This window comes from Platichthys flesus, chromosome 20 (genome assembly GCF_949316205.1).
Source record: "Platichthys flesus chromosome 20, fPlaFle2.1, whole genome shotgun sequence".
NCBI lineage: Eukaryota > Metazoa > Chordata > Actinopteri > Pleuronectiformes > Pleuronectidae > Platichthys > Platichthys flesus.
In genome coordinates, this window is record NC_084964.1 from 18,186,305 (window position 1) to 18,200,525 (window position 14,221).

The 14,221-nt window shown below is 46.2% G+C and overlaps 2 protein-coding genes across 3 annotated transcripts; one reads left to right on the forward strand and one right to left on the reverse strand.

Annotated features, from left to right (window-relative positions):
* The first annotated feature begins 466 nt into the window (after positions 1-466).
* Positions 467-5,157, forward strand: si:dkey-21c1.4 (polycystin-1-like protein 3). Its single transcript, XM_062413810.1, has 5 exons — positions 467-631; positions 1,079-2,422; positions 2,907-3,017; positions 3,585-3,701; positions 3,790-5,157. The coding sequence occupies exons 1-5, from the start codon at positions 622-624 to the stop codon at positions 3,816-3,818; spliced, it is 1,611 nt and encodes a 536-aa protein (XP_062269794.1). The 5' UTR covers positions 467-621; the 3' UTR covers positions 3,819-5,157.
* On the reverse strand, positions 4,993-14,120 carry bicral (BICRA like chromatin remodeling complex associated protein). Of its 2 annotated transcripts, none has more exons than XM_062413809.1 (12): positions 14,051-14,120; positions 11,466-11,511; positions 11,048-11,096; positions 10,850-10,915; positions 9,272-10,483; positions 9,149-9,191; positions 9,014-9,054; positions 8,692-8,741; positions 8,438-8,583; positions 8,225-8,319; positions 8,045-8,147; positions 4,993-7,959 (listed from the first exon to the last, which is right to left on the reverse strand). In XM_062413809.1, exons 2-12 carry the CDS (start codon positions 11,504-11,506, stop codon positions 7,475-7,477), a joined length of 2,331 nt encoding a protein of 776 aa, XP_062269793.1. In that variant the 5' UTR covers positions 11,507-11,511; positions 14,051-14,120; the 3' UTR covers positions 4,993-7,474. The 2 variants fall into 2 exon arrangements, with proteins under 2 accessions (XP_062269793.1, XP_062269792.1); XM_062413808.1 differs by having other exon boundaries at positions 11,466-11,544; positions 14,051-14,112.
* Positions 14,121-14,221: the final 101 nt, after the last annotated feature.

Here is a 14,221-nt window from a genome sequence, read left to right on the forward strand (position 1 = left end):
TAATTGCAATTCCTCAACATCCTGAATTTAATAGATTTAAAATATTTATATTTGTTTTAGATTCTTTGTTGAGATTGTTCCACAAACTGATTCCTTTCATTGTAACTCATCAATACATATTTAAAGATCTCTGTTCCTTTTAAGTTATATGAGTTATATTTCTCTTTTCCAAATCTTTTCTGGATATCTCTAAAAAACCCTGTATTTCCGGATATTGAAGCGAAGGCGGAAGTAGAAGAGGGGGAACTATCTCGATTGAATCAACGCGCCACACCCACTCGTCTCATCACCACGTGTTTCTCCAGAACTTCCCTGAGACGATTTAAAACACCAAACGCATCTCACTATATTTAATCTTTGCAACCAGACAAATAATATTAATAATAAAAAGCAACTTAGCGATACTTTCAGTTATTTCTACTCAGGCTCCTGAGGCGCCACCTAAGGGGTCTTTCCCCTCCGCACGTCAACAGATGACCCTGACGTTCACGAGAAGTTGTCACATTTTGTACTAATGGTAAAGTTCGTTAAACTTCAAACGACTTCTCATGTCGTGGCCGCCGCTATTATTTCCCTGGGACACGCAGCTCTCTGATTGGCTGTTTGACGCACGCGTTCAGAATGAGCTCCGGTAAGGGTAACTGTTTTCATTGGAGGATCAGCACATGAAGCGAGATACTGCGCATCCTAGAATAAGCGATACTCACTGTATATTTATATTTTACAGCATCATTGGTTTCTAAATATAAAGTTCACCTGATGAACTCAAAACTAACCAGCAGCTGTTGTGTTCGCGGGTTCAAGAACTTTTCAAATGTGTCAATCTCAAATCGAACTTTCTGCTATAAAGATTTAAAATAAATTATATAAAACAAGCAGCTGTATTAAATATAAAAGAAAAAGAAGTATCAAATAGAAGGCGTTCAATAAAATATATAGATTTCATATTTTTCAAGCAGAAAAATCTAAACACTTTCTGTCTCCATCTTTTCTAATGATCAGTTATGACCCATAACCATTCTGTAAGATTTAGGAAATCCAGTTTTAACCAGTACTCTGTCTCTGTGTGTCCTCACAGAGGTGTGTCCGTCCTGTGGGAAAACCTTCAAAAGGTTGAAGAGTCACCTCCCACATTGTAAAGCAGCGAACTCCCAAACCAACCCGACAGGAAGTCACGTCGGAGCGAGTCAGACGCCATCGTCTCCTCCGCTGGGCGCAGGCGACAGTGAACCGCCGGCAAAGGGGAAGAAGTCCAGAGAGTCACTGTCAGTGGCAGCAAGTCCACGGGCGAAGAAAAGCACAACATCCGCAGCAGCACAGACGCCTGACAGCACAGACTCGAGCTCCTCCTCACCTCCTCCATCAATGAAGAAGAAGAGGGAGAAGCTATCAGAACAGATCAAGTTGGCCAGCACGCCGTCCTCCACCACGACCTCCCTCATCTCCTCTCCGCCGCTGCCTCCACCTTCCACCGCCTCCAAGCCCAGAAAGAAGAGTCTCCGTGCTCTGATAGAAGCTGCAAACACGGACCGAGCCACTAGAGGATCCCTGGAAGGAACCGGATCTGCCTCGGAAGAATTGCTCTCAGGTTCCACTCCTGTTTTACCAGATCCTCTAAGCTCCAGAACCTTTAACCCTCCAGAACCCAACAATAAGACAGACAGCATCACTGTGTCCGCTCTGTCCACAGACACCAAACCCAAAGAAGCCTCTAAAAAGAAGACGTCAAAGACGAAGAGGGCTGGACAGTCCCCTCCCACAACCAAAGATCCAGACTCTGACTCTTTAGATTCTGGATTCAATAACAGACCTCACGTGAGAGAAGACCTCTGGGTGGATAACATTTTGACATCGGGAAGTGGGGACCAGGCCAGGATCACCATCCAGGATGCTAAAGCCCTTTTAGGCCGAACTAAAACTAGCACAACCAGTAAGAAGAGAATCCTGAGCGAGACTGAAACTACTGACCACCTGAGCAGCAACAACAGACTTGACACTGGTCTCAATGCAGTGATGGTTCCAGCAGAGACTGGAAAAGACGTTGTTCGCTGCTTGGTTACAAATCAAACTGTGTCGGAGCAGCTGCTCGGTGCCAGCTCACAACAAACTGAATTATTACCAGTGACGGAGAGAAGGTCAAAGTCTAAAGAAGCCTTTTTAATCCCTCTGGAACACGATGGTTCCTCTCAACCCAAACTCTTCTTCCCAGAATCTCCCCTGAGCCAAGCCTCCCCTCCTCCAGGTTCATTCGGTGGGCTCCAGGGTCAGAAGGTCGGCCGGGACAAACTCCTCTCGCCGCCACTTTCCACCATCCAGTTCTCCAGTCCTCGTCTTTTACCGGCGAGGCTGGAGACGGTGAGAGCTGCTGATTGGCGGATCCTGGAGGACAGGAAACTAAACGCTGCTCACACTGGAAAGGAAGGTCAGTGTTTCACGGAAATCAAGACAGGAAACAACTGACAGAAAATTAATCACTGACAGTTTGTCCTGCTTCTCAAATGTAAAATGAGTTTAGCTCAGTTCTTCACTCAAAACTCAAGTGATTGCAACAATTTTATTTTTCTTTACAGATCAAGACAGATTTCTCGTAATGACCAAAACGATTAATTGCAGCTTGAATCCTTTTTATATGATAATTTAGTAATTTCAGACTATTTTCATTCTGGTGTGTTTAACAACTTTAATCAGTTTAGAAAAGGTTGGGTTCTCAGTTCTGAAAAAGACTCAAGCAGGAAACCAGTTTGTGTTCCTCAAACCGAGGTTCTGAGAAGAGCGTTGTTTCGGTTTCTGTATCGGGACGCAGGAAACACGAGTGTTAAAGCTTTCAGTCGACGAGGGTGAAACGAAAGAGGATGTGCTGTCGTGTGTATTTATCTGTCAATCCACTGGTTCTGTGTGAACAACAGAGGCTGGGACACGGCCGAGTCTCGGACAGGTGAAGCTGAGGGACTTCCCTCAGTGGCTCGGCTGCAGAGTCCCCAGTCGTCCAAGAGACACAGTGGAAATAGTGCAGAGAGGTGAATATCCAACTCATCCCACACAAATACAAATACATGCACTATCACAGGAAACAGCTGTGACCCTCTTGTACGATTCTATAATGTTTCCACGTGGGACTCTGTCTGCAACAACGACTGTAAATGAAGATGGACGACGCGTCCCCTACTTCCTCGCACTGTCCAGAAATAAAGCCAAAATAACCCGGATACAAGGGCAGCCATCTTTTGCCGAGGACGTAAGGTGGAGTCAGAGTCTGAGCAGTAGAGATAGGGGGGTCGGAGTACATGTACTTTGATTTATTAGTTTCTTCCAAGTCCCATCTGTTAAAATGGAGGAGGCAGGGTTTATGACCTATACTGCAAACAGCCAACAGGGGGCGATAGAGACGCTTTGGCTTCACTTTCTGGGAGCTGTCATGTCGTCCATCTTTATTTACTGTCTATGGTCTGCATCTATTTTGGAAAATACACTCATGCTTCAGTAAGCAAACATTCAGATTTGATCACCTGTTTCCAGTCTTTATGCTAAGCTAACCTGCTGCTTTGACATTCATGAGTTCCCTCCCCTCTCCTGTACCTCTTCAGGCTGGCAGTGGTATTACAGGAGATACATCGACGTGAAGAAAGGTGGTGTGGGTGGAGTGGCCATGCTGCTAGCAGGATACTGTGTACTAAGCTACATCTGGAGCTACCCTCATATAAGTAAGTGAGGGAATTTCTCTCAGTGTTTGTGAAGAGATGGATTTGGAGATGACTCGTCATGTTGCTGGTTGTGTTGTTGTTTTTTCAGAGCACGATCGCTGGAGGAAGTACCACTGAGGTCGAGATGTTTGGACATGTGAGCGTGGACACGGAAACAACATCTGTAGCAGGAGGAGGCTTCAATTTTTGGTTAAAGGAGGCAAATCAACATATGTCATGCCTAGCGTCTAGTCTGACAAGCCCCCTAACAAAGTCAGGTAAAGCTAGAGCGGAGGCTGATGTTTCCTTCAAGCACTGGAGTCGGTTGATCAACCAGAACAGAGAGAACCAGCTGGCCAATCAGCTTTAAGAGACAGGCGCTAGAACCAAATGTTTCAGACAGTGGCTGAAAAGAGGAGCTGCAGCAATGGACTTCTTGAATAGGCTTGTAAGCTCTTTCATGTGAGAGCTCAGATTGAAGTCATCCCCCTGAATATGATTATAGTGAGTCTCCTTTAAACTAAAAAAGACAAAACCTTTAGAATCAGGGACGTTTGAAGACGTTGGAAGACAAATTGTGTCTTGTTTACCTTCTGGCTTTTATTCAACTGACCAATATGAAGGAAGAATCAATCCTCGTATGAAATTCTACGCATCACAGATGTCTTCTAAAAAGTTAAAAACCAGTTCTTTACCAACTGGTCGAGTTGTAATTCAGAGATTGGTAGTTTAATGCTCACTTGACCACTCACCCCACTGCAGTTTAATCTATTCTATTTATTTTTATTTTCTATTTATGTTATGTCAGATTAAGAGAAATATTTAGAAGAAATATTATTGGGATAAATAATTGTTTTTGAGCTTAACAAATGTTTTCATTTGACAATCCAAAATAGTTTCAGCTCTGTTATTAGTTAGAGTCCCGCTGTGTCCCCGGGACTCCACTAGGGGTCGTTGTTGAGTTGTGTTAATAAGATTGTATGGGTTGGGCGGTCCAATGATTTCTTTGCTCCTGCAGAGAATTGGCCTGAAGGTCCACGAGAGGATTTAAGGGAACAAACAGTTTTTAACTTGATCAAAATCTTCGGGAGTAAGCTCAGATGTGGAGAAACATGAACCGTGACACGCCCTCATATCAGCGTCTATCAGGAGACTCTATCTGTGAAGCAGAGGGTCACAATTCTGTGTTTTCTTTGGAAACGCTTCCCCTGTCACATGATGCTCCTCTGCATGAGGAGTCTGTGAGTGGCTGTGTGAACACTCGCTGCATAGTAATGGAGGGACACTGAAGGAGGCTCTCAGCCGGACTGGACCAGTTTCTCATTGTATTCAAAATGAATTTATTGTTGACTCCCCTTCGCTGCTGTAGTGAACACACACAAGCTACAAATGAAGAAATTACAGTGTTTTTGTAGTTTTCTTCCTTTTTCTTCTGAAGCTGCTTCTTGGCAAACACAATAAAAATAATTTCCATTTTCTCATGTGTTGTTTCTTTACATTCTTATTTTTTCTCCATACAAAATTATAAATATTTTGTGTTCCACTTTTCAATTTTTTGTACAAAACAACTACACGAATCAAGTGAGACAGAACGACAGTGAAAATGGAGGCAGAGAAACAAATCCCCACTTAAAATAGAGGAGAAGAAGCGATAATGTTCCTGCCGGGCCCTCGGACACTGATATGCATCCAGGTCACACATTGCTTCACCGACAGACGCTGGACACGTCTCTACTTTGTGCAGGTCTAATAACTAAGTGCTGTCGAGGCACAACATCTTGCAGCAGCTCCTGCGACAGCCACTGGCACTCAAACACACACGGACACAAAAAGAAGACGATAAATGAGTTCTTCATCACCCCGTATAAAAAGGCCTTCAGTCTGCAGTCGTAGCTTACTGGCAATCAATCATAATTCACAGACACGTTATAAGAGAAAGGTGGAACTATCCAGAATCAACCCCAGGAGCAGTAAAACACTTTGTTAAACCTAAGCTTTGGTCCTGGGTTGAGTTTGGCAGACAAATGGCCTGTTCTTGCTTTGCACTGCAAGACAGATTTCTGTAGAAGTTAAAACAAAATAAATGTTACTCCAAAAACAAATACAAAATTTAGGATTAAGTCTTAATCAGGATGTAATATCACAGTAGCTTGAGTTTTGGCTTTAAAACCTAAATGAAAAGTAAAAACACGCTCGACGTTAACGTCAAGGGAGTTAATGTCGTTTCAGTCCTGGACAGAGAAATTAAAAAATCTGAGGATGATTCTGGACACGACCACATGCTCTCCTGGTAAATTTTGGTTGCTCTGCTGAGAGGGAAAACAGAAAAGGTGAGAAATGTATCATAACAAAAAAGACTGGCGAGTGAGGGGAACATCCAGGAGGTGTAAGCCAACACTAAAAGAATTAAATCGGGCGTGGAAAATAAACTTCACGAGCAGGTCAACGTCAAACCTGATGGAGATGTCAAGGTATTCAAGCATAGATATGATCAATACAAAACAATATGCAGAAGGCAGACAAACATACAATCAGTGACACTTCAAGGTGATTTAACATGACGACGACGTCAGGAAACATTGCAATGAGCAGAACAGTCAAATTTTCTAATAATTAGGAAAATAAAAAAATCTAAATAAAAAAGATAAACATGTTGTAACATATCTTCCTCAATCTGAGGACTAATCTCCCCTGACACAAAATACACCGTGAAATGATAAGAGGTGGTTGAAATGGAGATTTGTCTGTGTCGGGGCTTGCATACCTTTAAGGTACAAAAGAAAAACCAAAGCCAAAGAAAATGTGACTTAAGCACAAGGAGTAAAGAAAAGAAAAGGACCGTTGCTGAGAAGCGTAAAACAGCAGTAAGTCGAGTCAGACTGGTTTCTAGTGGGAGAGGTCGTCCTTGTTGCAGGCAGCTGAAAGCAGGCAAACTCATTTTGGTTCTGTTCACATTGTGTTTAGCCGAGCACACGCCGAAGATCGACTCATGTTCTTACAGTTCCTGAAAAAAGCAACAGTACGTTTAGTGCAATTTGTCGAAGTGAACGTGTCTCCGCCGATCGAACCTCAGAGAATCTGCCAAACCACGTGTTCATCGGGTGTTTCTGTGACGAGTGAATTCTGAAAGCAACTTCTTCATGTAAACAATAAAAAGAAAAAAAGGAGAAACCTAGAATTAGGCACTGTCATCATCCCCCACATCCTGGGTTTGTTCAGCATAGGTACTGTGGGTTATCAGCTGGCACTAAATATATATATATATATATATATATATATATATATATATATATATATATATATATGGCATGTGTGTCTGTGTGTGAAGAGAGGAACACTCCTGAACTGTTTTCAGACATGAACCTGAAGACTGCGCTCTCAGATGCAGCCCCTCCGATCTTCATGAGATCATCCGGAGTTCAGTGGTTCATGTCTGAAAGCAGCCTCATCTTAAAGTTACCGTGAAATGAATATAAAGTCCATTGCATTGCACACATTCCCGGGTCTTTATAGGTATATATAAGTGCCTGTATCCACCTCGACTCCTACGTCATGCTTCAAAACATAAAAGAAAGAAATGTAAAAACATATTAAATACATGCTACATGGCCGATCGTGTCACAAAGACCCGAAACCTGAAAGAAGAGTTGACCTCTCTTCACACAGGGAATTGTTGGGGGTTGGGGGAGGCAACAAATACTTCAACAGGAGAGATTAAAAATAAAAAAATAAACCTGTACACACGAGTATAAAAAGACAAAATCAAACACTGGGGATGATAAGAAGCATCAGTCTTAACATTCCAAGATGCTGTTGACCGCCGCCTCTAGAGCAGAGTCTGTGTCAGTGTGGGGGGGTGACGTGGGCTGAGAGGGGAACTGGGGCGGGGTGGACTGGGAGGACAGTTGGTGTGAACCCTGGTAGTGCGTCTGTCCTCCGGACTTTGCTGCTGGAGGCGAGGCGTTACCTGGGGGACAGCTGTTGCCTCCGCCGCTGGGCTCAAAGCGCTGCTGGGATCTCTTGAGTTCAAGGGCGCTCTTGTTTTCTAAGTTTGGAGGGGGGAGTCTGTCTGCCGCCCCAGCTCCTGCAGCCCCGCCCCCTCCCGGATCTCCACAGCCGGGCTGCGAGTCTGTCCTGTACGGTGGCTCCGTGGAGCCACTGTCTGACGGGTTCCAGCTACAGCTGGACGGAGGAGGGGCCGGGGCCGGGGCCGGGGCCGGGGCCGGTTCTGGGGAAAGTCTGGATTTCATGCCACAGCAGAAGTCTTCCAGAAAGCTGTCTGTAAAACAGATGAGAGAGGAAGAGTTGAACAGAATGTCTTGTTTCTCCAAAGTCCTTTACTCTTCCTTTTTTCTCGGTCTTACCTGGATCCACGAGCACCATGCGCTTGTCTTGTGTGAGGTTGGTGCGTTCCTCCTGGTTGAAGGTCCTGTCAATCATCACCATCTCCGATGACGGACTTGAACACTGCAGGGGAGGGAGAGGCTGTTAGCTAACCGGTGAAATACATGCGAGTGCCACAACTTTCTCATGGATGCGCCTACCTCAGCTTCCACAAGTAGTAACCGTCTGTATTTGTTCACCATGGCCTGGGTCCTCTTCAGCACCTGAGTCGCTACGACCTCGAATTCGTCATCCACTGGAAACAAAGCAACACAAACCTCAAGTTGGATAAAAGCTTCTTTTATTCTTTATTCTATTTACTTAGTCTTCCTTGGATATTTTGCCTCAGGCTAACCGATTAAGGCCGTACGTACCCTGTGAGAACTCCTCCTGGCTGGGCGGCGCCCCCTGGAACACATGGTAGGGGAGGAGTCTTTGCAGCGCGTCGCTGATTGAAGTGAAGCGTCGTCGATCGAGCGTCTGAACTCCGGCGTGATCCTTCCCCAGCCGCTGTAAAATCCTACAGAGACAAGAAATGCTCCTTCAATGGTTGAAACTATTTACACAAGTCAACACCTGACAAGTCAAAACTATTTAAATATTCACAAGGGAAAAAACAACAACTCACATTCCCTCTCTTGTAAGGGGCGGGTGGGCAGGCCTCTTCTGTGCACTGACCTGGAAACAGCACAGAAACCAACGCTTGACCAATGACCAATATCGTCCCTATGAGCTTATTCTAGTGTAGACTGTACCAGGGCTGCCCTCTGATGGAAGGTCTACATCTATCCAGATAATATTCTTGGTCATATCCCACACCCGTCAGACTGCATCTTTGTGCATTTCTTTATATAGTGTGTAGTTGTTGAGTAGTTGCTAGTTGTACCAGCAGTCAGGTGGCAGCCCTGACACGTGCACAGACATGAGTGTAAAACAAGTAATGAATGTACCTGAGAGTTAAGCGTTGAATCTTGCGTCATGGTTCTCATGACTAAAAGAAACAAACAACACAAGAACATCATTAAGTCAAAGTACAGGAGACAACACATGAAACATTTCTGAAACACCAGTAGAGAATTAGTTACCGTGAATGTTACCGGGCTGTTTGAGGGCAGGTGATGAGGAATTCTGAAAAAACAAAACAGTTAAAGTCAGTCCGTCTAACAGGGTGGAAATTATTAAAATACCACCAGTGACGTTAATTGTACCTGTCTGTAATCTTGTTCCTGCGTCACTCCTCCAGCTAAAGGGGACAGGGACGTGCAGTTCTGGGATTGAGTGACTAGGAGGCGCTGCACTGGGCTTGCTGACACTTGCGTTTGACCTACGACCCCAAGGGTCAGCCGCCCAGGGGCACATGACGTCTGCACAGGTACCGTGGTCGAACAAGTAACTCCTGTCCATGTTTGGGTCACACACCCTCCAACCTGACTCGTGGTGACTAGTCCCTGATTCAGGATAAACTGACCCCTCTGTTGTGCGGTGAAGTTCTGTCCTGCCACAATCTGCACCGCATTCTGACTGGTAATTAGGGCATTTGAGCTGGGGTCGCTGGGGCCGTTGTGGAGGTTGCTGCCCGGAGCAAGGGCCAAAGAGCTGGGGAGCAGGTACTGTCCAGGTTGTAAGTTTGTCTGTGCTTGTTGCTGCTCCATGGACTGCTGGACCACAATGGAGCCATTGGCTGTGTAGTGCCCCCCGGAAGAAGCAGAGTTAGCATTAGCCATGGTGGTGGAGGTGGGCTGAAGACCGAGGCTGTACACGGTCTGCGTCCCAGCTTGAAGTGGTTTGGGTTGGATAGGTCTGACAAGAGTCTGGGTCCCTCCGGGGCCTCTCTGGATGATGATGTTTTGAAGGGGGAGGTTTTTATAAGGTAGGCCAACTTGACCTTGAGTGGGGGCAAACACCTGCCCCCCTGTTGTGGCCCCCGCTGCAGCTACAGGGTTCCCCGGCCTCAAACTGCTCAGAGTCATCATCCCCCCACCTGCCCCGAAAGATCCCAACACCTGGATGTGCTGGGCGGAGCCATTGGGCAGCTGGGAAACTCCCTGCAGGAACTGGCCTGTTGGAAAAGCAGCTGTTGCCGTGGTAACCATACCTACTCCCCCTCCATAGCCCCCAGAGACCAGCTGGGACTGGAAGGGAACCGGCGCCTGCACTAGAGTGGGAGCGGGCTGGGAGTCCAGTAAGGCCTCCTGGGCCAGCGTCTGCTCCGTGATGTCGGCCTCCATGAGGGACTTCTGCAGGATGTCAAAGGGCTGGTCCTCCCCCCCGAGGTCCACGCCGCCAGAAGAGTTCCCGGACCCCAACTCATCCTCGATGAATGAAAGGCTGCTGGAGAGCTGGAGGCCTGCCCCGGCTGAATCAGCGCCGAATCCACCCATTGAGGAAGAGCCATCCTTGAGGCCCGAGTTGGAGCCAGGCTAAATGAGGCATTTAGAAAAAACAGTTTGCATGTGAAGGCCTCACAATGTTTGCCAGGGTCTTAACTGCTTTCCACAACCTTTACAAACAGTAACTCAAACAAATGGTGCCATGCCCATTTACTCAACAATGAAAGGAATTGATAAAAGCAGCACCACTGTTTACTTCCCTTAACTTCCAATAGTGTTCAATAGATCATCTCTAAACATCCTAACAATGACATCAGTAGTCAAATATAACAACAAGCCTGAGAACCTGATCAGTGTTGAGACCCTAATCTGTCCCAGGAAACTAAATATCGAATAAAACAATAAAGGAATCTGTGTATGTTTTGGACGGATGAGTTGAATCAAAGGGAAACTCACTGTGTCACCAGCAAAGAAGGATCCATCTGATCCATAAGCTGCGTTCGTCACATCATCCTCCTCAATCTGTGAAAACAAACAGATTGCTCAGAGCAGCGGAGGCCCGGCTGGTCGGGTCCCAGCATGAAAATCAAGCTTTTCTATTCAGACGAACTTTGTAAAGATCAAGTTTGAATGTTTTCTATAAGAGTCACTCACAGACTTGCTGTTGTTGCCATGGAGATAGTCATTCAATGCATCCACATCTCTGAAAAGGTTAGAACGTACTAGGATTAGGACAGACGTATTAACGGGGCAGAAAAGACTAATACACGTCTCATGTAACAAACATTTCTTCTCACTTATGTTTGGGATAGTTTGCGTTACTCTGATAAAAGTAAATATTCCCCGATATATCTTTGCATGAGGGATTTGTTTATTCGCTTCTCTAAACAATCAAAAAATGAAAGGAATATGCTTTCAGACAATCATGGCATCGATATTTTGAATTTAAAGAGTAACTTTGGAAATCGTTATTTAGATTGTACTTAAGCAGATGTGTTCATTGTGTAACAACGTTAACCAATCATTACACAATCCTGCAGTCTATTCAAGTAATGTGAGCCAGATTTTTTACCCTAAAATATCCAGAAGATGGCGATCGTCCTCATCATCCATGACACCTGAGAGATGATGGAAGCACACAGGTGAGGAGTCTAAGAAATGAAGATTAAAGGATTTATGTTCACATTTGCATGGACCACTGGCAGCTGGCTTTACATTACATTACATGTCATTTAGCTGAAGCTTTTGTCCAAAGCGACTTACAATTAGTACAGTCAACATTCACGAGGGGCCATTTAGGGGTTCCGTATCTTGCCAAAGACACTTTGACATGCAGATGGGAGAGAGTGGGGTTTGAACCGACAACCTTCTTGTTGGTGAACCACCATTCTAACCACTAGGCCACACCGCCACACCATTTAATGGCTTCATGAAACAATGGAGTCAACCTTAGCTGGGGACTTGTGTTTGTTTTTAAACTGAGCTGGGACACTTTGCATGTGAGCTGTGGCGGCATCTCACTCACAGGTTTCCAGTAGGAAGCATGGACTCGGTCATTAAACACCCTTTGTTTCCTGCAGCAAGCTGGGCTGCGGGGGGGTGAGAAACTAGATTTAGTGGGATTACAAAGTTACAGGTGCGAGGTACAGGGTGTGGGAGGTGGACGGAGACGGACGGGTTTGTGAAATGAGGGCGTGCAGAGACATAGGGACGGATACAGTGTGTCTTTCATTGCTGTGGGAGATCAGCATGTATGTGAAGGCAGGCCGGCCTTCACCCCCCCCCCCCCCCTGCAGCAGATACTCAAACTCCCACCCATGATCCTCCTCTGCTGTCCCACATTGGTTGTCTTTCGTGTCTGCGTGCAGCAAAAAATGGCCATTCGAGTGTAAAACTCCACCCTACTCCATGTACACCACCAACACTTGCTTTCAGCCTCTACGCTCACAGAGGAGCTGGCTTTATGTTTTGAAACGTACGCAGCCATCTTGGTGCTACTGATTAAAACAATTTAAATAACAGGGACACAAGAATGAGACAGTGAGTGTTAATGTGAGGCTGCAGAGGAAGGATGTGAGAGTTTGGATTATCTACTACGTTTCTTTAAAGTGCTTTGATGTGAAAGGTTGTATTTCAGCAAAGTTTGAGACAGAAAAATCAAAAGTACCTATTGAGTGAGTTTAGAATGACATTATTGTTTTTGTGCTTCTGGTCAAAGTCGAGGGGGAAGCGGATGTTTTTGTGTGTCTGTGCGAAATGTTACAACTGCAGTGCTACAAAATGGCTGTTAGCACGACACAGGCTCGTCTTCACAGCCACGTTCAGCCTCCATGTTTGATTCGGGGAGAACAAAGGAGAGCAGGACAGATCTGACCGACGATCGAATGACATTTAAAACACATGTAAACACGGTGACTTTGAGGGGAATTCATTTAATGTCAAGTATGAATACCAACAAAAGCTCGATGTTGAGCTGAATCCTTTGTGTTTTTAATTCAATGATATAGAAATATGCCAGACTACGACGAAGGGACGCCATTATATAATTTTTACGCAGACGTTATTTCAATTGAAGGTGGATCAAAGGAAATGGTGACAATCCGGGGCTTTCGTTGTGTATTCGAATCGTTAATTTAATTAGTTCCAGCGCGTGATGATTACGCGTTCTTACAACTCAAAATGTTAACGTTAGCATCGTCAATAACAAACAAACAAACACGTAAGCGACCCGAGTTTTAAGAGTTTACCAACAACACCGAGGCGCGGTCACGGTTTTAAAACGTTCGGAATCTACGCGTTACTTCTAGTTAGTCGATGAGAAGCCACGTCGCCGCAACACGTTAGGATTAAAAGCTAATTTTCGTCGCATCGTAGCACGAGCGCCCTCGACGGAAACCAAGCTAGTCCCCGTGTCGCAGTGCTTCCACCTGAGGGTCGTCGGTTGAGAACCGATCCGACCGGCAGCTAGCTGCTTTAATCCCTAAAAATAGACCGAATCGAAACGTTGATGATCGACTTTTGGAGCCGCGCTAAATAACCACCCGGGATCCAGCCTGCGTTGCTCGGCTGTCTCTGACACGCTCGGTCCGTCTCCGCTGACTTTCACGTGTCCTCCACGGACGACACAAGACACAACACCGTCCCCGCCTTTGAGTCAAAACACCGAAACCCACCCGTTGCAACCGGGGCGAGGTTATAACGCTAAACACCATCCCCGAGTCCGGACGCGGCGCCCCCCTCTCGCGCTGCGTCGCTCTAACCGCCGCGCGCCGGCCTGCTCCGGTTAGCTATAGCCGCCGTGTCGACGACAGGAATCCGTGGGAAAATGCCGCGGAGGAGAAACGGCGTGGAAATTTCTCCCGATTCGCGACGACAACACACAAAAGACGCGTCAAAGGAGGCGAACTCCCGCTGCACTCGGCTTGAAACCCAATATCTCCATTTGGCAACTTTTAATTTGCTGCCCCCTCCTTCTCCTCCTCCTCCTGCTCCCTCTCCCACTCGGATGTTTTTCCTGCGGCTCCCCGCTCTGCCGCGGACACATTTCGCGCTGCGCTCGGACTCTTCCCTCCCTGAAGGAAGCAGGAAGGAGCCTGCGTGCGTTTCTGCCTTGAAATTTTTATCGCAAAATTATAATTCACTCAGAGGGAAACTCACCGGCATGAAAAAGCAGTGCAACGTCAACGGGGTTTCCTCGCCATCGCCGCACGGGTCGCCGGGGTAGTGCACGGAGCGACCCGCAGCAGCAGCGGCGGCGGTGATCGTGGTGGTGCTGCTGGTGGTGGTGGCGGTGCACGCCGACATCCTGACATGGCTCTGGGCTTCAAC

Bases quoted from the DNA above. Each gene is read 5' to 3' on its own strand.
- bicral (XM_062413809.1), bottom strand. From the start codon at position 11,506: ATGGATGATGAGGACGATCGCCATCTTCTGGATATTTTAGG. The intron at 10,484-10,849 runs GTGAGTTTCCCT...TGCCTCATTTAG, and splicing joins CCTTCTTTGCTGGTGACACA to CCTGGCTCCAACTCGGGCCT. The intron at 9,192-9,271 runs GTACAATTAACG...TTGTTTTTTCAG, and splicing joins AGGAACAAGATTACAGACAG to AATTCCTCATCACCTGCCCT.
- si:dkey-21c1.4 (XM_062413810.1), top strand. The intron at 3,018-3,584 runs GTGAATATCCAA...GTACCTCTTCAG, and splicing joins AGTGGAAATAGTGCAGAGAG to GCTGGCAGTGGTATTACAGG. The intron at 3,702-3,789 runs GTAAGTGAGGGA...TTGTTTTTTCAG, and splicing joins CTGGAGCTACCCTCATATAA to AGCACGATCGCTGGAGGAAG.